The 25056-nt window shown below is 42.6% G+C and overlaps 1 protein-coding gene and 1 pseudogene across 2 annotated transcripts in view; both read right to left on the bottom strand.

Annotated features, from left to right (window-relative positions):
- The window catches only part of ST8SIA1 (ST8 alpha-N-acetyl-neuraminide alpha-2,8-sialyltransferase 1), a 167612-nt gene that overhangs the window by 89033 nt on the left and 53523 nt on the right, over positions 1 to 25056 (bottom strand). Inside the window, exon 2 of the mRNA XM_086401798.1 lies at positions 17848 to 17992. Coding sequence (XP_086257924.1) covers positions 17848 to 17992 — 145 coding nt within the window. The remainder of the gene's footprint in view (positions 1 to 17847; positions 17993 to 25056) is intronic.
- Positions 3558 to 9642, bottom strand: LOC147372579 (large ribosomal subunit protein uL16-like; annotated as a pseudogene). Its single transcript, XR_015164756.1, has 3 exons — positions 9624 to 9642; positions 6926 to 6957; positions 3558 to 5805 (listed from the first exon to the last, which is right to left on the bottom strand). The product of XR_015164756.1 is annotated as a large ribosomal subunit protein uL16-like (transcript).

Below are 25056 nucleotides of genomic sequence, written 5' to 3'. Positions count from 1 at the left end.
AGTCAGTAACTCTTCTTGCCTGTTCACTCAATGCCAGCCCCCATATGCCTTGGACTGTACTACTGCACTTTTCAAGGTACTGTACTATAAGGCTAAAAATGCTTTTATTTTTGTATTTTTATGTATTATTTGGGTGAAAAGTATTATAAATCTATTACAGTACTCTACTATATAGGTGATTGTTAGTTAGGTACCTAGGCTAACTTTGTTGGATTTAAAAAATATTGGATTTATGAATGCGTCCTTGAAACAAAACTCATTCATATGTAGGGGACTTACTATAACAACTACATGTCCAGCACCAAAACTGTGGCTTAACTTTACAACTGTATGATTGTGTTCATCTCAAATCTAGAATGAAACCCTAAGTGATCTCGGACATGCCACATCCCACACAACGTGGATCACTGTTAACACCCACTCCCTTTCCTTCTCCCAGTATTGTGGCCTTCACAGGACTGATCCTGGGTCCTTCCAGTACAGGCAGCATCTCCTTCCAAAAGAATGAAGCTGCAGTCATGTGGTTGCAAAGGCTCTGGAAGAACAACTCTCCCTTCTATTGTTAATTCAGCTTGTTTTCACTTACCATCTGCCATGCTATGTGCCAGAACCTGTCTAGATACTGTCCTCAGAAGCTTTCTGGTGTGCAGAAAGCATGTGAACAAATCACTGCTATTCAGTAGTACAGTGACAGAGATATACAGGGCAGAGGAGGGGGAGAACAGATTTTTAATTGACACGGCAGGCAACAGAGATTTTGGAGAGGAAACTGGGAAGATTATACACATATGAAGATGTTTTAGCTGGATCTTGAAAGATGAAGAAAAATTTATCAGACAACAAAAGGAAGAATATGCTGGGCAGAGGGAATAAAAAAGCACAACTTCTGAGGGGAAATGCAAGTCACGTGGTAATCACAGAGTACAGCTGATTCTTGAATGTAGGGGGAGGGGTGGTTAGGGAGCCCAATCCTCTGCACAGTCAAAAAAATTCTCATGTTAATTTATAATAAGCCCTTCTTATACATGGTTCCTCTGTATTCATGGTTCTGAACCTAAGTTTCAACCCACAGGAGATGAAGTAGTACTTTAGTATTTACTATTAAAAAAAATCGGCATATAAGTAGTCCCATGCACTTCAAACCCGTGTTGTTTGAGAATCAATTGTATAAAGTAATAAGCAGCAGGGGAAGAAGGTGGATGGCTATTACTAAACTGATACCATCTTATATTCTCCAAGAGTTCAGATATTGAAGGCCTGTGTGCCACTGCATGAAGTCTGACCTTTATCTATAGGTGGTAATCAGGCAGGATTAACTTGTCCAAGACTGAGGGCCTGCAGTCTAGAAAAGGAAGTGGCCTCTGGGAAAAGCACCATTGAGGCCAGCAGTGGTCTGGCACTGAAGGCCCTCAATCCAGGCCAATAGCAAGGCAGGATCCCAGCCCTCCCATCATGCCAGGGAAGAGGCCAACTCTTATCCATCCCTGAGCCAACTGATAAATCCTTTTCTGGCAAGCTATGTCATTCACCCATGGGTGCAAGGCTTGTCCTCTGGCTGCTAGTCATGACTACAGAGGGCTCTCTATCAGCCACAAACACTGAGATGATAAACCAAGACAAAGTCAAGCTCTGCTGCATCTTAGTACAAAAATACCACAGTGTTTTGATCACATGAGAGGAAGGGTTCAGTTCAGTTCAGTTCAGTCCAGTCGCTCAGTTGTGTCCGACTCTTTGCGACCCCATGAATCGCAGCACGCCAGGCCTCCCTGTCCATCACCAACTCCTGGAGTTCACTGAGACTCATGTCCGTTGAGTCAGTGATGCCATCCAGCCATCTCATCTTCTGTCATCCCCTTCTCCTCCTGCCCCCCAATCCCTCCCAGCATCAGAGTCTTTTCCAATGAGTCAACTCTTCGCATGAGGTGGCCAAAGTACTGGAGTTTCAGCTTTAGCATCAGTCCCTCCAAAGAACACCCAGGGCTGATCTCCTTCAGAATGGACTGGTTAGATCTCCTTGCAGTCCAAGGGACTCTCAAGAGTCTTCTCCAACACCACAGTTCAAAAGCATCAATTCTTCGGTGCTCAGCTTTCTTCACAGTCCAACTCTCACATCCATACATGACCACAGGAGAAACCATAGCCTTGACTTGACAGACCTTTGTTGGCAAAGTAATGTCTCTTCTTTTCAATATGCTATCTAGGTTGGTCATAACTTTCCTTCCAAGGAGTAAGCGTCTTTTAATTTCATGGCTGCCATCACCATCTGCAGTGATTTTGGAGCCCCCCAAAATAAAGTCTGACACTGTTTCCACTGTTTCCCCATCTATTTCCCAAGAAGTGATGGGACCAGATGAGGGGAAGGGTTAGCACTCCTAATTAGATGATTAATATGCCAGCCTAGCTTAAGGGTCCCTCTCCTGGAGTCTAGAACATCTAGAATCTCATCATTTTTAATCATGCAAAGGCAGCAGAGTATCTGCCAGCTGCTACTTGTCCTTCTCCATGAGTTTCCTGCTCTGACCCTGTTCCAGCAGGCTTGGCGAGTGTTCAGTCTGGCCACTTGCTTTTGTTTGCTTGCATGGCAAGCAGAGAGGAGCAGCCTAAGAGAAGCTACACAAACCATTTACATTTTGTCACGACAGCCACTGACATCAGGGTGCAGGGCATTGCAGGGAAGCAAGTTCGTTAACAGTGAAACTTGTCAGAAAGTTCTCGAATGAACCCATGTAACAGATGACAAACCCTGACCTACTGCAGTGGCAGAGAGGTCTTGAAAGAAGGGGTGAAATCAAGAGATATTTACAAAAGGAAACGGCACTGGAAAAGTGGTTGGTACAGAGGATGGACTCAAACGTTAAGTACAACTCCAGTGATTGAGTGGGTTATGGTATCATTTCCTGCAGCAGAGAATAAAGAGAAGCTGATGGGGAGGGAGGGAGTTAAATTTTGAACATGTGGAAGGTAAGGAGTCTCTGGGACACTGAAGACAGGACCCAAATAAGGGGAGAGAAAGGTCTCTTTTCACCCACCACCACCTCCCCAGGAGTGAGTCCAGTCCCTAGTACACAATAGAAGTTGCTTAATAAATGCCTGATGAATGAATGTGTCAACTCTCTATTTTGTACAGAATTACCCAAATTTTAAGAAAGCATAGTTTTTCTGGCACAGGGCATATTCATTTTGGTGGCAAGTTCAACACACAAGAAAGGGAATTTCTGGGGCAGCAAAGCCTTATTTTAAAATTTAACTCAACTCTTATTATATGTTGTTGATTCTCGATTTGTACTAAATTTTATGGATCACATAGAAGTACTATAGTTTTTATATAATCAACAAAGACCTACTGGAAAGCACAGGAAACTATACTCAATTCTTTGTAACAAGGGAAAAGAATATGAAAAAAAATACATATGTCTATATAGATGTATATATACGTACAACTGTGCTGTATACCCATAACTAACATGATATTGTAAATCAGCTATACTTCTTTAAAAAAATGACACTTGAACAGGACCAATAGATACTTGTAAATAAATAAGTAAATACAAATAAAATTAAGATTAAAGCTTATTTTTATTGGAAAAGAAATACTATACTTTTCCCTGGAGTCCATACATATCACTGGCCTTCAGGTTTGAAGAACTCCAACAATCTCCATCTCATCTGGAAGCACCTGCCAACTGCAGTTATTTCATTTCTTAATGACCTTGTGTGTAACAGTCAACATCTATGTCAGGCTTTAACAAACAAAACAAAACAAAACAAAACAATTTGGAAATGTATATGTTTTACAGTTCCAGAATAATAATACTTTGTGAATGTGCTATCATCTGAATAGTAGATGAGACCCCAAATTGTATTAGATTGGTCTAAAGGTTCATTTGGGTTTTTCTGTAAGATGGTATGGAAAAACCCAAATGAAACTTTTGGCCAACTCATTAGAGTAGACTGAACCCTAAGAAGAGAAAATTTTAAGCAAAATAGTCATATACTTATAAGGAGCTGCTAGCCAATGCATTAACAGCAGATCGCCCAGAGTAAAAATTCTCGAATGAATTTAATTTGCTATTGTCTTTTTGCTCAGCACCTTTTTATTTTCCTTAGCAAAGAGTTAAAAGTCTGAGTCTCAGCAGACAGGAAAAATAAAATGTAGCAAGAAAAATTTTATGTGTAATAGTTTTCAGAGTATAAAATGTTGGTTATTCTCAGAAAGCACTTTTGTTTCCATTATAGTCAGTGAATCTTGAGCCACACTCTATCCATCCTAAATTTCACCACACTTAGCCGGTCACCTATCCCTCCAGCCTCCTCTGTCCATGGAATTCTCCAGGCAAGAATATTGGACTGGGGAGCCAGTCTCTTTTCCAGGGGATTTTCCCCAGCTAGGAATCAAACTCGGGTCTCCTGCATTGGAGGCGGATTCTTCACTGTGTGAGTCACCAGGGAAGTCCCATATTTTTCAGACAAACTGCTAATACATTGCCTTGGTTAACAATTTGCCCAGATTCTCTCCTTCACTGAGTGTCTGTGTCCTCTGGACTGTCAGTCCACAGAGGTGACCCAGGAGAGGGTAAGAACTTAATATTTTGTCAGAAAATTCTTCTTTATCAGGCCTAATTCTTCAGCCTGAACCCACACTCAGGTCACTGCAGACTTGGCAGGAGCCCTGGGAAATGTGGACCAGCCCTGGCTTCAGGGAAATGATCAGGGGAAGTAGCCACCCAAAGCTGTGGGAACCAACATCAAGTTACCCACAGTCTTCTGCCTCCAGCCTTTTGGTGTGACGCTGGTAACTTGGCTTCTGTCTTATTTTCAAAACACTCCCACGTTGCTCTTCCAGATTCCTGGTACCCAGCTCAGACTCAGTTCTAGAAATGTGCCTCTGCCTTGTTCTCAAAAATTGTCCCAATTAGGCCAGGATTAGCGATGAAATTAACATTGTTGACTTCAAACACTCCTTGGAAGGACTGATGCTGAAGTCATTTGATGGGAACAGACGACTCATTGGAAAAGTCCCTGATGCTGGGAAAGACTGAGGGCAGAAGGAGAAGAGGGCATCAGAGGATGAGACAGCTGGATGGAATCACTGATGCAATGAACATGAACTTGGGCAAACTTTGGGAGATGATGAGGAACAGGGAGACCTGGCATGCTGGGGTCACAAAGTTCCTGGGGTTGCAAAGAGTCAAACATGACTGAGCGACTGAACAACAACAGGGATGCATTTGAACCTGCAGCCATACGGATAGTGTTTCATGCCACCATGTTTTCAAATTCATCCACGTTAGACTTAGCAAATCTCCACTTCCAGGACATATGGATTTTCTGGCCACCAGGGAACTTGAACTTGGCCCTGCAGAGGGCCTCAATCACATGCTCCTTGTCCTTCAGCTTGGTGGGGATGGACATTACGACTTGGCCAAAGTGGACCCTGGCCACTGTGCCCTAGGGCTTTCCAAAGGCACCACACATACCTGTCTGGAGTCTATCAGCTCCAGCACAGAACAACATCTTATAGAAACAGATGACATAATGGGGTGGAGCCACACCAGGATGTGAAAACCACCTTTGCCACAGCTTTTCACCATGTGATGGCAACTCATCCACTTTTGCCTTCTTCCACCCCAGGTCAAAGATGTAGATCTTAGCATCTGAGACACGTTGGCAAAAGGGAGACTTTGGGTATGGCTTTTTCTTATAGTATCCATAACACCGTGCGGGGCAGCAGCAGAAACTTGGGACACCAGAAATACGGGACACCAGAAACTTCGGTGGTGGCAAAGGGAAAGAGCCAGTAATTCTCTACTTTTTGGAGCTGTGGAGCTTCTGGTGGCCAGGAAACTTGAACTCGGCCCTGGAGAGGGCCTCAATCATATGCTCCTTGTTTTTGCAGCTTGGTGTGGAGGGACATTATGACTTGGCCAAGTCCTAACAATGTCCATGCTGGAAACGTCCATCCTGTTCCCCTGGGTCCCTGCCTGGATTAAAGAATCAGCTCCCAAGTCTCTAGAAGGATGGGACCCTGCCCTCCTCTGGTCTGTACCTCCCTGAAGCTGCCAGTTCCCAAAATGTCTAGCCTAGTGGCTGGAAACTTGAAATCACTGACAGATGAATCTGGCTCTCTGGATAGAGCTTCACACTAGTGGAACATTATTTTATTTTTTCTTTTTTAAAGTATAATTGATTTGCAATGTTGTGTTACTTTCAAGTGTACAACAAATTGATGTAGGTGTACATATACATCTATTCTTTCTCAGATTCTTTTCATTACAGGTTATTACAAGATACTGAATATAGTTCCCTGTGCTGTACAATAGGTCCTTGTTGTTCATCTTTTTATATATAGAAGTGTGTATATGTTAATCCGAAACTCCTAAATTAACCTTCCCTCTCCTCCCTTTCCCCTTTGGTAACCATTCGTTTATTCCCTTTTTATTTTATTAAAGTATAGTTGATTTATAATATTAATTTCTACTGTATAGCAAAGCGATTTGGTTACGTATACATTCTTTTCCATATTTTTTCATTGTGATTTATCACAGACATTGACTATACAGTTCCCTGTGCTATACAGTAGGACCTTGTTTATGCATTCTCTATATAATAGTTTGCATCTGCTGATCCCAAACTCCCGCTCTATCCCTTCACCACTCCCTCTCTGCCTTGGCAACTACGAGTCTGTTTTCTATGTCTGTTTCTGTTTTACAGATAAGTTCATTTGTGTCCTCTTTTCAACTCCAGACTTATAAGTGATACCATATGGTATTTGTCTTTCTTTTGCTTCTTATTATCTCCTGGTTACTGACAATAGTTACCTAAATTGAGAATCTTAATCTACTTGGCTACTACTGGCTGGACCTCCTTTTAGTCTCCATAGCTAAATTCACTTCCCTATTCTATCCCCTCCCTATCCCCTCTTCACCCTGTTGGGCAAGTCTACCCTGAAGTTCTGACCTGCAGATAAGGTGTGTCAGGCCATGAAGGATGACAAGAACATTGCATCAGCTCCCAAGGGACCTAAAGACTACAGGCCAATTAGCAGAAGAAAGAGTAAATTGATTTGAACAGATACAAACATTAAGAAAATGTTCTCCATACTCATTTTTATTCCCTGACCAAACTAATTAAGTTAGAGAAAATTTAGTGTATGCTCTAAGTTAATCAAATGTATCTTTATGCAGTTACTGCTGCTGCTGCTAAGTCGCTTCAGTCATGTCCGACTCTGTACGACCCCATAGATGGCAGCCCACCAGGCTCCCCCGTTCCTGGTATTTTCCAGGCAAGAACACTGGAGTGGGTTGCCATTTCCTTTTCCAATGCACGAAAGTGAAAAGTGAAAGTGAAGTTGCTCAGTCATGCCCGACTCTTAGCAACCCCATGGACTGTAGCCTACCAGGCTCCTCTATCCATGGGATTTGCCAGGCAAGAGTACTGGAGTGGGGTGCCATTGCCTTCTCTGTTATGCAGTTCCTGCTGCTGCTGCTAAGTCACTTCAGTCGTGTCCGACTCTGTGAGATCCCTAATAGAGTTAAGAAGTACAAATGAGTACATCAAGAGCAAAAAAGAAACAGAGGCTTCCTGGTATGAAAACAAAAGCTCAAAATGAAATCAAAATCAGAAATACCTCTCTACATCTGGACATTGGCTCATAAGAAGGACCAAGATAAAGACACCAGCTGAAGAAAAACAGAGATATACCAGTTTTCTCTGCAGGAAAACACCCTGTCATGTCAACCAAATCTAAGAAGAAAATGTTCTATGGAACATGCAAACCTCCTGAAAAGAGTTATCGCTCCCATCACACCTGCAGATGAGACCTGACTCAGTGGTAACTGGTGTCATGCAGGCTTTTCAACTGTTTCCAGGAAGTTGTAAGTCTGAGCCATGATCAGTCTTTGCACTAAATTTTATACACTGCAAACATTTTAGAAAGGTCCACACCATGGCAAGATAGACCACTCATTACATCTCATTTTCATTTTATCTTCAACCATAGACAACCTATGATAAATATCAGAAAAGTGAAAGTGTTTGTTGCTCAGTCATGTCCAACTCTTTGGGACTCCCTGGACTCTAGCCTGCCAGGTTCCTTTATCCATAGACTTCTCCAGGCAAGAATACTGGAGTGGGTTGCCATTTCCTCCTCCAGGGGATCTTCCCTACCCAGGGATCCAGCCCAGATCTCCTAGCATTGCAGGCAGAGTCTTTACCATCTGAGCCACCAGGGAAGCCCAATTTTCATTACAGAAAGATCTTAATTTGTAATTATTTTTAAGTTTGAAAGACAAACACATCTTTCAGTTTACCTTCAACTACTCTGTGGGGCAACTCACTTCTTTTTTTTTTTTTTTCCTTTTATGTTTATTTTAATTGGAGTATAATTGCTTTACAATGTTGTGTTAGTTTTTGCTGTACCATAGTGTGAATCGGCTATATGCATACATATATCTCCTCTCTTGAGACCCGCCCCCCATCCCACCCCTCTAGGTTATCACAGAGCACTGAGCCAAGCCCTCTGTGCTATACAGCAGGCTCCCACTAGCTATCTGTCTTACAATGGTAGTGTAGTGTATATATATCAATCCTAATCCCCCAATTAGTCCCACCCTCCTCCCTCATTGTGTCCACACATCTATTCTCTGCTTCTGTGTCTCTATTCCTGTCCTGCAAATAGGTTCATCAGGGCCATTTTTCCAGATCCCACATATAAGTGTTGTTGTTTAGTCACTAAGTGATGTCTGACTTTTTTGCAACTCCATGGACTGTAGCCCATCAGGTTTCTCTGTCTGTGGGATTTCCCAGGCAAGAATACTAGAGCCTGTTGCCATTTTCAGCTCCAGGGGATCTTCTCGACCAAGGATAAAATCCGCATTAACTGCATTGGCAGGCAGATTCTTTAGCACTGAGCCACCAGGGAAGCCCCAATATACGTGATATATTCTATATTTGTTTTTTCTCTTTTTGACTTACTTCACGCTGAATGAAAGACTCTAGATTCATCCACAACTCACTTATAATCTTGTGCTTTCCTCTCCTCTGAGGATAACAGACATGCGGAAATCCTGGGATGACCCACTCTCCTTATCTTCTCAGTTACAGAACAGTATGAGGAACAGTAGCTAATCCACTGTTTAGACATAGAATCTTAATTCACTAGAAATTAATAATATTTCTCACACTGCATATTTCTCACATCACATTTCAGCATATCATCATTATTATCCAACTATAATGATACAAATGTCTGACTGCCAGAGTCTGAGGCATTCTCCATCACTCCTTATATTTTCCCAAATCCAAGACTCAACAGATTTATCTCCTCACTACTCACCAGCATGGAAAACTGACCCCTTTTCTAGTGTTTCCACTCCCCCATTGGTTCCTTTATTACTAAAATTCCTAAGAAATGCTTACATGCCATAAATGCTTAAAAAGATAATAAAAGTAACATTATTATATGTTTGCATTGTGCATTCATTACAAAGTACTTTTACATCCCTAATCTCATTTTAACTTAGTTTCTCATAAGAACACTGAACTATGAACACCAGGTATTATCAATCCTGAACTGAAAATTCTAAAATTCAGGCTGAGAATAGTTACAACCACTAATGACTTACCTGAGATGACAAATACCATCATAGAAAGGCCAGGTCTAAACCCCAGATCTTTAGATTCCATTCCCTACATATTTCTTCTCTATCGCTGGCACTCAACCAACGATGAAAGAATAAATGCCCTGAGGTAGTTAATGGCAGTGGAATCGTGTTCTGGGTTCCTGTAATAAAGAAGCAATGTACAGAGAATAAAGTGCTTCCCTCTGAGAGCCTGGACTTCTCTATGACAGATGTGATGTGATTTATAAGGAACAAATATATTTGGTCATTCAGATGACCAAAATATGTTTCTGAAAGATATTTGGTCTCCTGTCTTATGGCTCCCCAAACTCTTGTAATTTCCTGAGTAATGAGTGAAGGGAGCGTCTTTTATAATATTTGGTCTCTTGTCCCCAGTTCTTGGGGGCTTCCCTGGTGGCTCAGAGGATAAAGCGTCTGCCTGCAATGCAGGAGACCCGGGTTTGATCCCTGGGTTAGGAAGATGCCCTGGAGAAGGAAATGGCAACCCACTCCAGTATTCTTGCCTGGAGAATCCCATGGACAGAGGAGCCTGGCAGGCTATGTCCACGGGGTCGCAAAGAGTCGGACACGACTGAGTGACTTCACTTCACTTCGCTTCACTTCCCCAGTTCCTGAAACTCCTTCAGAGCCATAAAGGTGAAATGGGTGTCTTGTTATTCATCACAAGCCCCTTCACACCACAACTGGCTTTATGTTAATGCAGATGGGGGCTGGTTGTCAAGGGAACTCATCATGAACAGAGGATTGGAAGTTTCAGTCTCACTCCCTGGATCTCCAGGGAGAGGACAGTGGCTAGAAGTTGAATCAAATACCAATGGTCAATGTTGTAATCAATTATGCTGACATAATAGAACCATCACAAAACACCCTAAGGATGAGGTTCAGAGAACTTCCAGGTTGTGGAAACAGGGTGCTTCCGCTTGCAACCAAGCAAGGCCTCAAGGTCCCCAAGAACAGAAGCTCCTTTGTTGGGGACATTGCTCTATGTAACTCTTCATCAGGCTGTAGATCTATATCCTCTAATAGCCTTTGTAATAAATCAGTAATGGAGAAAGTAAACGGATTCCTTGAGTTCTGTGAGCAGTTCCAGCAAACTCACAGAATGCAAGAAGGAGGTCATAGGAACCTCTGATTTATAGAGGGTCAGTCAAAAGTCAGTCAGGATAAGACCTGGACTTGCGACTGGCAGCCTGAGTTGGAGGGAGTCACTGGAACCTCCAATGCATAGTCAGTCAGTCAAAAGCAAAAGCCATAACCTGGGCTTGCCACTGATGTTTGAAGAGGAGGGCAGTCTTATTGGACTGAATCCTTGGTGTGCTTCAGTTGTGTCCTCTCTTTGCAACCTCATGAACTGTAGCCCACCAGGCTCCTGTGTCCTTGAATACTAAGCAAGAATACTAGAGTGGGTTGCCATGCCTTCCTCCAGGGCATCTTCCTGACTCAGGGATCAAACCTGCATCTCTTAGTCCTTGGAATCTGATGCTAATTCCAGGTATGTAGTGTCAGAATTGAGCTGAATTGTAAGACCACCAGTTGGTGTCTGAGAATTGCTTGGTGGTGAGGCGAAGTCTCCAGTCACACACATTGGAATTGGGCCCAAGAACCCATTTAATAGAAACCAAAATAAAGGGACTAGTCTTATTTCTCCTTCCTAAGTGGGCCATAAGGCACTCAAAGTCAAAGAGAAGCTACACTGCTTCACGAGATCCTAGAGCCTGCATGTCTGTACTCTGTTTTTTTTTTTCTCTCAGATAGCTACAAAAAGAATTTCTCCATTTCCTTTAAGAATATTCATCTAAGGGAAGTAAAAAACTTAAAATGGTTTCAAGGTGACTGATATAAATTAACAATAAATAGCCAGAACCCATGACTGTTCAAGAAGAAAAAAAAAAGAGAATAAACAATAATACATTGGAAATCAGATGGGCCGGGTTTTACATGTCAGCCCTCCACTTGCAATCTCTAGAACTGTGCGTAAGTTATTTAGCCCATCTCAGTTCTCAGTTTCACCTATGAAATGAAGACCACAGTAACCATCACACAGAGTTGCTATGAGGATAAAGCGAGCTAACATGTGAAAAAAACTAAGGCAGATAGTGCAGGTCAACACAAGGCTTCTCAGGTGGCACTAGTGGTAAAGAATCTGCCTGCCAACATAGAAGACAAGAGACACAGGTTTGATCCCTGGATCGGGAAGATCCCCTGGAGGAGGGCATGACAACCCACTCCAGTAATTTTGCCTGGAGAATCCCATGGACAGAGAGGCCTTGTGGGCTACAGTCCATGGGGTCACAAAGAGTCCTGAAACGGCTTAGCAGGCATGCACAGGTCAGCACATGGAGTGCATCTGTCCAGAGATGAAATACTAAAATTTCCTAGCCTCTCTTTTGGTTAGACACAGCCATGAGACTCAGTTCTGATCACTGGCACATCAGCAGGAGTCTATCCAAATTTTCTTCTTCTGTTTCCTCTCAGTCCTACAGGGATCCTGGATCAAAACTGGGTTACCTGGCCATCAGCTAAGGCAGGAGCCTGAGAACTAGATGGCACTGTGTGGCCACCACCCAGCCTTAAACTACTCACCTAATTTCAAATTACTGCTTGAGATAAATAAGTACCTATTTGGTTAAGTCCCTGTGTCAGAATTGGAGAAATTTGATAATAAAGCCATGGGGAATCGTAAGAGGTCCAAAGTTTAGCCAAACACAAGTCTGACAGCATGAACCAACACTGGCTTGGCAAAGATCTATGCCCACCAAACATTAGTCTCTTTAGTTTCCTGCAGCTGAAATGGTATGTATTTGGAAAATGACTACCATCATATTGGTAAGTAAAAAAGCTGAATTACTGAAAGCCATAGATCGCACAGTTGAATCTAAATTTTGTTAGGAGAAAAAAAAAAAAATTGCTCTGTGAATGTCCAGAAGCTCAGAGGATTCTATTAAGCACATTACTCAGAAGGAAAATAAAAATGTGTATTTTCATTTTAACAAAGTCATTTTGACAAAACTGCTTCAACATGTTCTGCTGGGTTTCCCACGGGCCAAGGGTATGGTGGATCTAGGCCAAGTGGAAGTCTATGGCAACCAGAGAAACTGGAAATGAGTGTCTGTTTGAGGTGCATTAATTATGTGATTCCTTACATATGGCCTTGGGTGGATATTTTGAGGAAAAATGACTCATCTAGTTTGTGATGTATTTCACGTGACTATCCAGCACGATGTAAGAGAATGGTAGGCTGACCATGTTTTTATTACACCAATGAAAAATATTTCTCAGATTATATTAGCACAGTTGTGGTTTCTAAAATTCCTGCTACTTCCTCACTCATTCCCAAAGAAATTTATGCTCTTTCTGGGCAAAAATATGTTATAAGTCAAGTGACAGTGAAAGTCGCTCAGTCATGTCCAATTCTTTGTGACCCCCATGGACTGTACAGTCCATGGAATTTTCCAGCCCAGAATACCAGAATACTGGAGTGGGTAGCCATTCCCTTTTCCAGGGGATCTTCCCAAATCAGGGACTGAACCCAGGTCTCCCACATTGCAGGTGGGTTCTTTTCCAGCTGAGCCACCAGGGAAGCCCAAGAATTCTAGACTGGGTAGCCTATCCCTTCTCCAGCGGATATTCCCGACTCAGGAATCGAACCGGGGTCTCCGGCACTGCAGATGGATTCTTAACCAGCTGAGCTACTAGGGAAGCCCCAAAATAGTATTTAGTCGGCATTATCTACAAATATGGACCATGCAGGCTTCAAAGAGACAGGCAGAGCAAGGAGTTGATTCCAACCCAGGGGATGGAGGGATCCTAAAGTATTCTCAAAATGGAAACACCTACGAACACACCTTCCCCTCCAAACACACACACACAGTACATTCTAGAAAACTCACATAAAGATTATAATTCAGCCCTTCATGTCTAAACGGTGCATGCGTGCATGCTCAGCCATGTCCAACTCTCTGCGACCCCATGGACTGTAGCCTGCCAGGCTCCTCTGTCCATGGCATTTCCCAGTCGAGAATACTGGAGTGGGTTGCCATTTCCTACTTCAGGGGATCTTCTTGACTAAGGATTGAACCCACATCTCCTGAAGCTCCTGCATTGGCAGGTGGATTCTTTGTCACTGCACCACCTCATACCTAATAATAATCAAGAAGTATCTCATCAAAATACATTGATAGAGCCATTTGGAAACAACTACATCTAACTATCCTGCTTGGTCTCCTGTGGTTCAAGCCAGAGCAGAGCAGTGGTCCAGCCCAGGTGGGATGTTTCAGAGGAGATCTTGGCAACCGTGAGCAGCTAGAAATGAACCTCTACACTGAGTGCAAAGCACAGTACGAGGCACAAAAATGAGTTCCCACAAAACCTCACAAGATAGTATTGAGATCAGCAAATAAAGAATTTTAGAAAATTGTGATAGATAATTATGCAGATAATTGCATACGACGTGAAACTGAATAAATTAAAGCCAGGCTACTCAGGTGGCTCAGTGATAAATAATCTGCCTGCCAAGCAGGAGACGCTGAAGATGCAGGTTTGAACCCTGGATCAAGAAGATCCCTTGGTAGAGGAAATGGCCACTCCAGTATTCTTGCCTGGGAAATCCTATGGACAGAGAAGCCTGGTGAGCTACAGTCCATGGGGTTGCAAAAGAGTCGGACATGACCTGGCGACTAAACAGCAGAAGCAGCAGCAGATAATAAAGCCATGGGATGTTGTAAGATGTACAAATAAGAAGCCGCTAACTGTAATTACAAAATACACACCATCTCTACAGGGCCTCTGTGGACCCTCCAACCTTGATTCAGGACCTATTACTTTACACATCAAACACATAATCTTGGATTGCACCTCAGCAACAACAATAAAAGCAGTGGATAAAAATGGGCGAAGGAATAATACCAATAAGAACGGTAGCTAACTTATATTGAGCCTTTAGGGGAGACGTATAATACATAATTAAAATAAATACATTAAAATATATAATTAAAAGTGTAATATAAAGCTATACATCTCAGTTAGAGAAGGAGTGATTTAGCATTATTTTGCTGAAATACAGGGAAAGGAGAGATGTTATACTCAATTGACAACATGGAGCCCAGCTCACCCACCTGCATTTCTGCCTAATGAGCACATGGCAGTTTCTTCCCGCCAGGAGCATGAATGAAGCCTAACAATTAACTGACAATTTAGCTTCCTGATAACAAACTAGAATTCTTTCACTAAGAAATAAGAGGGCCCAGGGATATATACCTTTTGTGTTGCTGCAAACTGATTTTCCAGGGTTTCTATAAATTAATTAGTCATTTCAGAATCTCATCAGAAGAATATATATGTAACTTTTTTTTTTTTCAAGTCCACCCATTGAACTGGTTCAGGCCTTTGGAATGACTGTGCACACACAGTGATAGAATGGCTTAACGCTTTCTAAGAAAAAGGTACGTTTCCTTTATTATTCAGGGATGGTTCCTTGATCTCGAAGCTGGCAGGGAGAGACACAGAATTCATGCGCATGCACTTGAAAAGGACAGTGTTTCCTGCTATCTGACTGCTGCAACTTACAGATAAGATGGGAGGTTAGTTTGTATTTCTTTAATCATTTCTTTTCTTCAAATCTATTTCCTAGCACAGAGTCAGTTAGTATGACTGAAAGCCTTCATCTATAAAATCCTATTTTGGATTTCTTTAAATATTTTTCTATTTGATGCGCTGTTAAAGGAGATTGCTTCCTTATCTCATCTTTATTTCATAGCAAGTTGGTATCAGTTTTTGCACAAAGAAGATACTGCAAATTGGCTCATTCAACCTCAATTCCACTCTTTTTCTAGCTTCCTGCTAAAGCTTGACTGCTTTAAAGAAAACTGCCCCTCTTGGATTCTCTGCAACTAGTGTTCTGGATGCAAATTAATCTTCCCCATTAGATGCACTGGAGGAAGGTCTGGAGGGAGGAGGTGAGTTGAAACAACTTCTCGGGGCTCGTTTCTGCTAATGGCAGTGGCCACTGTGTTTTCCTAATCTCTAAACCACAATTATGGCAGTAACTTCTTGTTCTAAGTAATTTCAGGAGCGACCTCATGACTCCTACTCCACCTTTCACCTAATGACTTCTAGGGCTCCCTAGAAATAAGGATTTCCTTTCTTTCCCCCTCACTTGCTACATAGATTCTCTGTGCTGTGCTAAGTTGCTTCAGTTCAGTTGAGTTCAGTCGCTCAGTCGCTCAGTCGTGTCCGACTCTTTGACATCCCATGAACTGTAGCACACCAGGCCTCCCTGTCCATCACCAACTCCCAGAGTTCACTCAAACTCACGTCCATTGAGTCGGTGATGCCATCCAGCCATCTCATCCTCTCTCGTCCCCTTCTCCTCCTGCCCCCAATCCCTCCCAGCATCAGAGTCTTTTCCAATGAGTCAACTCTTCACATGAGGTGGCCAAAGTACTGGACTTTCAGCTTTAGCATCATTCTTTCCAAAGAACACCCAGGACTGATTTCCTTTAGCATGGACTGGTTGGATCTCCTTGTAGTCCAAGGGACTCTCAAGAGTCTTCTCCAACACCACAGCTTTCTTCACAGTCCAACTCTCACATCCATACATGACCACAGGAAAAACCATAGCCTTGACTAGACGGACCTTTGTTGGCAAAGTAGTGTCTCTGCTTTTGAATATGCTATCTAGGTTGATCATAACTTTCCTTCCAAGGGGTAAGTGTCTTTTAATTTCATGGCTGCAGTCAGCATCTGCAGTGATTTTGGAGCCCAGAAAAATAAAGTCTGACACTGTTTCCACTGTTTCCCCATCTATTTCCCATGAAGTGATGGGACCAGATGCCATGATCTTCATTTTCTGAATGTTGAGCTTTAAGCCAACTTTTTCACTCTCCTCTTTCACTTTCATCAAGAGGCTCTTTAGTTCCTCTTCACTTTCTGCCATAAGGGTGGTGTCATCTGCATATCTGAGGTTATTGATATTTCTCCAGGCAATCTTGATTCCAGCTTGTGCTTCTTCCAGCCCAGCGTTTCTCATGATGTACTCTGCATATAAGTTAAATAAGCAGGGTGACAATATGCAGCCTTGACAAACTCCTTTTTCTATTTGGAACCAGTCTGTTGTTCCATGTCCATTTCTAACTGTTGCTTCCTGACCTGCATATAGTTTTCTCAAGAAGTTGCTTCAGTTGTGTCTAACTCTGCAGCCCCACAGACTGTAGCCCACCAGGCTCCTCTGTCCATGGGATTTTCCAGGCAAGAATACTGGAGTGGGTTGTCATGACCTCCTCCAGGGGATCTCTCAACCCAGGGAGCAAACCTGTATCTCCTGTGTCTTCTGCATTGCAGGCAGATTCTTTACCACTAAGCAACCGGGAAAGTCCACTGCTACATAGATCTATTTTAATAAAACATTTGATTTCAGTGCTTGGAAAACCACAGAGGAAAACATTAAGGGAGCAAAGCTTGATTTAGACCACTTCAAAAGTGGTCAGATACTCTCTTTCCATCACCACCACTCCTCCACTTCAGAGCAGTAATCTAACCACAGGGTTAAGATTCACGAGCTCTAAGAAGCAACTTCTGACCATATGGTCCCCACTCCCTGAGAGCAATACCAGCCTTAAGAAAACATTCCAGTATTGCAAATCTTCAAGATCGTTCCACAGCCAACCTCAAAACACTAGAATTCCACAATTCCCTGGCCTCGCCTCCTTCTCTGCTTGCCTCCTTCAGTCTCATATGACTCAAATCAGAAGCGCTAGGAAATCTGTTATTCTATACTATCCTACTGCTGCCCCTGTATCAAAACACCATTTGACTTCTTCCCACACATACACACACAAATGACAGTTATAAAGGAGAGAATTTATAATTAAGAAGAGAATACGGACTTCTCTGGTGGTCCAGTGGTTAAGAATCCGCCTGCTAAGGCAGGGGACACAAGTTTGATCCCTGGTCCGGGAAGATGCCACAGGGCAACCAAGCCTGTGAGCCACAACTACTGAAGCCTACATGTCTAGAGCTGGTGATGTGCAACGAGAGAAAGCAATGAAAACCCAGCACAGTCGTAAGTAAATAAATATTTTTTTTTTTTTTAGAAAAAGGAAGATGAAAAGAAGTAGATCTGATTGGTAAGAAAAGGTCAGTGATCCCTTTCCTATGATATCAAGACATGTAAGAAATTATATTGAAAGGCAGTAAACTCTTTACTAACCTGGGGGAAGAGAGAATAAGTTGAATTGTCAATGGTGAACGAGTATAAAAACTCCCCATCGTACCACAGGCTTTTCCCCATGGGGGAATTCATTTTAGTCATAGCAAAGAGATGGGCGGGGTCGCAGCAGTCTTCCATCTGTTTCCTAGGAGAGAAAATGGAGAGAGAAAAGAACAGCAGGTTAAGAGAGCAGCAGACTCATCCACTTGTCATTCCCACAGAGATGTGCAGCCTTACCTCACCACCAGCTCACAAAAGCATCTGTGTCTCCAGGGTGATTAGACAACTATTCATTCACCCTTCCAGCCATCGGAATGCACGTCTGGAGTATTTCATGTTTTAAAAAGTTTCAGAAGAAAAGACATCAGGTGGTAGGATTGTAAATTGGTGCAACCACTATGGAAAACAGTATGGCGATGCCTCAGACAATTTAGACTAGAACTACCGTGTGACCCAGCTATTCCACTTCTGGGTATTTATCACATGTGCACAAAAACACTAATTTGAAAAGAAGACATATGCACTCCCTATGTTCACTACAGCATTAAGTTGTCCCTTGGTATCTGCAGGGAACTGGTAACTCAGAGTTACAGAGATCAGATTAGTGGTTACCAGAAGGGAAAGAGGCTGGGGGATGGGTGAAATGAGTAAAGGGGTCACCTGTCTGGTGATGGATGGTAATTAGATTCGTGGTGGTGATCAATTTGTAGTGTATACAGATGTCAAATTACAAGGCTGTACACCTTACACCTGAAACTGACATAACTAAACAGAAACAAAGAAACATATAAGCTCTCATATGCAGCTGAAATGTGTCTGAATTAGTCATTGTAATTGCAGACTGATGGATTTAAATATCCAAGGCTTGGATGGCTAACATCTCTTCATGGTGATGTAACCATCAAGTGGTGACTTTCAGAGATCAGGGATTTTAGGAGAACTGTACAGAGTAGGAAATACACAGACTGGCCCTAAAAAGGGTACACACCCCCAAAACTGAGGATATGATCCAAGAACAAGCCCTGAGAAATCTCTGGAAACAGAAATTGAATGAGATGAGGGATGTGATTTCAGGCACTGACGAAGCAACCTGCATTCCAGCTGGTAAATCTCGTGTGCTTCTCCTGTTCTTGTTTTGTCTGACCTCTCAGCAGGGTGGGACACAGCTGAGCACAGGAAGGAGCTTAGAAGTCCCACTCCTTCCTCACTCCCTTTCTCTCTGAAACACCAGGGTCTTCTGGATCTCCCCCACCCACCCTCCTGGAATGGCTCACAGCTGTTCCTCTGCTGGTCCCTCACATGGAGGCCACTATTCTACAAGCCAATCTTCACATTCTCCTCAAATTCAAAGCCTGTCAGAAACCAACTCTGTTTCCTCACTGAGCTTTCAGGAATAAAAGAGCTTATTCCCCAGTCCCACTTCTAGAAGGACCAATAAAATAAACTGCTGACATAAACCACTTCTGAATGGCACCCCCAAGTAGACTTGCTGGCTCAGACATCTTTAGCCACCAGGGGTGGCTCCAAGCTTGGAGCTGAAAAGTGGCAGGTAATTGGAATATAGTCATGCTCGGCCTCACAGGGTTGGTTCCGTAACCCCCCCTCCACCTAAACACCAAACCCCAAGGATGCTCAAGTTCCTTACATAAAACAGCACTGTGTTTGCAGATAACCTACACACTTCTTGCCCTGTACCCTAAATCATCTCTAGATTACTTATCATACCTAATTCAATACAAGCATTATGTAAATAGTTATAAAGACAATGTAAATGCCATTAAATAGTGACCAGTGTGCAGCAAATTCGAGTTGGCTTTTTAGATCTTTTGGCATTTTTAATTTTCCCAAATACTTTCTATCCACCCATCAGTTGAATCCTTGGATGCAAAATCTGAGGATGAGGATTTGTGGGCAACTGTACTTGGGTTCCAGAGAAGGTGATGGCACCCACTCCAGTACTCTTGCCTGGAAAATCCCATGGACGGAGGAGCCTGGTGGGCTGCGGTCCATGGGGTCGAGAAGAGTCGGACCCGACTCAGCGACTTCACTTTCACTTTTCACTTTCATGCATTGGAGAAGGAAATGGCAACCCACTCCAGTGTTCTTGCCTGGAGAATCCCAGGGACGGGGGAGCCTGGTGGGCTGCCGTCTATGGGGTCGCACAGAGTCGGACACGACTGAAGCGACTTAGCAGCAGCAGCAGCAGTACTTGGGTTCAAAACCTGGTTCTGCAACTTACAAACTCTATTACCCAGGAATGTTACTGGGCTTCAGAAATGGTCTCAGAAATTATTCTTGGGAATTCCCCCGAGGACATACAGGTGCAGCATGTAGACCAAGTTCAAGCTCAACGCAGGGACAAATAAACCAAGTCATAGTCTGGGGTTCTTCCCACCACCTGGTGCTTTTTGTTTGGCACCAGGGCAACTTCACAAAGGTTTCAACAGAAAGGACAGGGCTGGGGTCTGGGGAAGGTGGCCTTCTTCTTTCACATTTGCCAGCATCTGTGTCCGTCCTGCTCCTACATCATCATCCCATTTCCTCCAAGTGCCCCTCTTCTCTTGCCTCCTCTATGTTCAATAATTTTTATTGTGTTTCATTACCCAAAAGGCAGCCTGAACAGAAGCAGGAAAGTTTTACAATGAATTGCCTTCATTTTCTCAAAAGGGCATCCTGGGTAATATCGTCAGTTAACATAGAACAAGGTCTTTAAAAATGAGAACTGAGGACTTCCCTGGTGGTCCAGCAGTTGAGAGTCCACCTGCCAGTGTGAGGGACACGGGTTCAATCCCTGATCTGGGAACTAAGATCCACGTGCCTCGGGGAAAGTGAGCCTGTGCCCTCCAACAAGAGAAGCCAATGCAGTGAGAGGCTCATGCACCGTAACTAGAGTGGCCACCCACTCACCGCAGAGGGGCAACTAGAGAAAGCCCTTGCACAGCAACGAGACCCAGCACAGTCAATGATAAAATAAAATAAATAAAAATTAGGAGAATTATCTTAGGCATGACTCTGAGCTTTGTGAGGTGAGGAAATTTTTGAGCCCTTAATCCTTTTCTGGTTAAATGGAAATAACCAGAAATGGAATACCTTTTAGTTCTTAGAGTGGTCCTAAGAGATAATTAAGGGAATACATGGGCTTTCCTGGTGTCTCAGAAGGTAAAGATTCTGCCTGCAATGCAGGAGACCTGGGTTCAATCCCTGGGTCAGGAAGATCCCTGGAGAAGGAAATGGCAATCCACTTCAGTATTCTTGCCTGGAGAATTCCATGGACAGAGGAGCCTGGCAGGCTACAGTCCATGCGGTCTCAAAGAGTCAGACGCGACTGAGTGACTAGCACTAACTATTATTAGTCCCAATTCACATCTGAGGAAACGGTATTAGGGTGATTGCAGGACATGCTTTTTCCTCTCTGCAAGGCTGCCTATCAGGACCATTCTGACTTACCCTTACCTTTCTCTTCCCTGAAGAAATGCTTTTTAAACACCAAGCATTCCAGGTGCCTTCCTAGATCTTTCTCTACTTAATTCTCACAGTGAGTGACCTTGGAGCTACATAGCTTTAGGATTTTTTTTTTTTCAGCAATTTAACTTGGGGCACATAACTAACAAAGCAGGGTGGAGCATGGGTTTGCTCCCGGGTCTTCTCACTTCATGTCTGGTACTTACTTTCAGCCAGACCAAAGCTCTCGCCTCCAAACCAAGCTAAACTTGCCATTTAGCACAAAGTGCTACAGAAAATTCAGAAGAAAAATTTGTCCCAGCTACATAATAAGACCCCATTTAATCTTTACCAGTGGAGAGTGATATGTAAGTGACCTAGCCACTTACATATCACTTTATACTGGCTTCCTCTTTTCATCCTCATAAAAAACTAAGATAGAGATGATTACATTATCCTAAATTTACAGACAATGAAACCGAAACTCGGTCCAAGAGACTTGCTCAAGTCAAGTTCATGAGGTAAATAAATGTTTGCTTAATTATCGATCAAATTGTATGTTTAGATGGACTCAAGTTCACACCTTTTCCTACAGCATCATCATGCTCAGGTCAACTATACCTTGAGGAGGGAAACCAAACACTGGACAAAAATAGAAAGCATCACATGCATATAACTACTTTTAAAAATTCAAGAAAGAATTATGAATTCAAATTCATAATAACCATAGCACCATTTGCAGTATGGGAGTGCTTTCCCTAGAAAGTTATGAACTTTTCCCTCTATCTTCCATCCAGAGTGCCTCTGCATCTTCCGTCTGTCAGGCCCATTGTCTAGAGGGTGGCTGAAAAAAGACTACAATGTAAAAGTGTGTTCACCCTCCATGCCTGAGAAGGGCCCCACGAGCTCACCAGCCATATGGCTATATAACCACAGAAGCAAAAGCAGAAGTGGAAATAGTTCTCCCAGCAGTAGGAGTGGGAATCAGGGTAGTGGTAGCAATGATTTTTACTGAGATCTTGCTTACCACCGCTAGGTTTGGGGGAAGAGAAAGTTGAGCTTCACCTCCTGCCATCCTACAGGTGATCCTGGAGAGAAGACACATACCAGCTTTTAGAATGTTTAGCAATTTTTATTCCCACCCCCTTTTTCATGCTTGGCACTGATGCTGCCTATTCTTTGCTTCTCTTATGCCTTCGAGTAAAGCTGCTTCAGTCGTGTCTGACTCTTTGTGACTCTCTGGACTATAGCCCACCGGGCTCCTCTGTCCATGGGATTCTCCAGGTAAGAATACTGGAGTGAGCTGCCATGCCCTCCTCCAAGGGATCTTCACAACCCAGGGACCAAACCTATGTCTCTTATGTCTCCTGCATTGGCAAGCTGGTTCTTTACCACTAGTGTCACCTAGGAAGCCCAATTTTTATGGCAGGCAATGAAACTGCAGGGTTAAAATGGTAAAAGTAAATCCATTTTTATGTTCAAGTTTAAATCTTCAGATTATTCATTTTTACCAGTTGAGTGTAAGGTGAGTATTGGAGTTAAAATGCAAGTGGTTTTTATTATTTGAATTCAAGCTTCAGCAGAGCTCCTACCAATTGACACTATAGTTGCTTTGTGAAGTTAAGTAATTAGGAGCCACATGCTAAAAACTCACTCAGGTTCTCATTGCCTACCAGTGAAAGCCATGCATATCAACAAAGCCAAAAGGACCATATTGGCTTACTGTGCCAGAAAGACTGAGAGAGTAACAGACAAGAGTGAAAACCCAATCACTCAGTTAATAACACCCAGTTATGGCAGAAAGTGAAGAGGAACTAAAGAGCCTCTTGATGAAGGTGAAAGAGGAGAGTGAAAAAGTTGGCTTAAAACTCAACATTCAAAAAACTAAGATCATGACATCTTGTCCCATCACTTCATGGCAAATAGATGGGGTAAAAATGGAAACAGTGACAGACTTTATTTTCTTGGGCTCCAAAATCACTGCAGACAGTCACTGCAGCCATGAAATTAAAAGACGCTTGCTCCTTGGAAGAAAAGTTATGACAAACCTAGACAGCATGTTAAAAAGAAAAGCCATCACTTTGCTGACAAAGGTATGATTTTTCCAGTGGTCATGTATGGACGTGAGAGGTGGACCATAAAGAAAGCTGAGCGCCGAATTGATGCTTTTGAACTGTGGTATTGGATAAGCCTCTTGAGAGTCCCTTGGACAGCAAGGAGATTAAGCTAGTCAATCCTAAAGGAAACCAACTCTGAATATTCATTAGAAGGACAAATGCTGAAGCTGAAGCTACAATACTTTGGCCACCTGATGCAAAGAGCCAACTCATTGGAAAATACCTTAATGCTGGGAAAGACTGAAGGCAAAAAGGAGAAGGGGGTGACAGGATGAGATGGCTGGATGGCATCATCGACTCAATGGACTTGAGTTTGAGCAAACTCCAGGAGATGTTGAAGGACAGGGAAGCCTCGTGTACTGTAGTCCATGGGGTTGCAAAGAGTCAGACACAACTGAGCGACTGAACAACAAAGCAATGTGAACCCTGCTAAGATCTCTTAGATGCCATGTTCATTGCTCTAGGCACCAGACACGATGAAGGCTGGGAGGCTCCCATTCCAGTGACTGACTCTATCGTGCCCCTCCGGAGGAAGAACTGAATTTGAGAAAGCAAACTTGAAGAAGAGTTCTACCTCTAAAGAGTTCAGCTTTAGACTCAGCTAAACATCTGATCTGATGCCATCTCTGGCCTTCCTGAACACGTATGTGACAAAGGCTTGTGTGATCACACCCTTCATTATCATATCTAAACAGGGTATTGAAGTAACCCAAACAGGAAATACCATAATGTTTATAACTGAGTGTGTAATTTAAAATTCTATAAGCAACCTAGGAGTAAATGGAATGAGGATTTCCTTATGTGCTTTCTGTATTGAAATTCTAGCCATCAGATGAAGTATAAATCAATGTATCTTTAATACTGTAAGAGGAAAATGCTGTAATAATAAATTTATTGTGAAGGTGATTAATTTTACATACAAAAGTTATGAAGGATTATTGATTACAGAAGAGAATAAACTGTCAGTTAAAGAAAATATTAAGTGTGCCTAGACGATAATTTTAAGGAAAATACTGCATTTTTTTTGCCAATAAATGCTTACAAAATTCTACATAATAATATAAGACAGTATAACAGAGTTGAAATTTCATGAAAATCCAAATCTTTGTATAATTAGTTGATATACTAGCATTCAAAATATTAAAAAAAAATAACCTTTAAGAACTATATTTGATTTTTAGTTATTTAATTACATTTAGAGAGTGAGTTGTTCAGGGAAAAAAAGCCATAGTTGGGAAATCTTCATATGCAAGATTGTCAAATGCCAAATCTGCCCCTAAAAACTTCATGAAAATAAAAAAACCCCACAAACATCATGAGAAATCATCATGACCCAGTCATAGTAGAGAATTCCTCATATCCTTCTTAATTGCTTGATTCTTCTTAAAAGCACTTAACACTATTTATATACTTTAAAAAAAAAAAATTATTTGCTTAGCGGCACCGGGTCTTAGTTGCAGCATGTGGGATCTAGTTTCCTGAACAGGGATTGAACCCAGGCCCCCTCTGCACTCGGAGCACGGAGTCTTAGCGACTGGACCACCAGGGAAGTCCCTATACGTTATACATTTTATCTATAGTTTTACTTATTGTCTGTCTCCCCAAGTCCCACGATTTAAACTCCTTGAGGGCAAAGACTTTTGTCTTACAC

The sequence above is a fragment of the Bos grunniens genome, chromosome 5, assembly GCF_055505025.1.
Source record: "Bos grunniens cultivar Pamir isolate PY7600 chromosome 5, Bosgru_T2T1.0, whole genome shotgun sequence".
Lineage (NCBI taxonomy): Eukaryota > Metazoa > Chordata > Mammalia > Artiodactyla > Bovidae > Bos > Bos grunniens.
The sequence above is the reverse complement of the archived record's forward strand: the minus strand, read 5'-3'. Positions and strand labels throughout refer to the sequence as shown.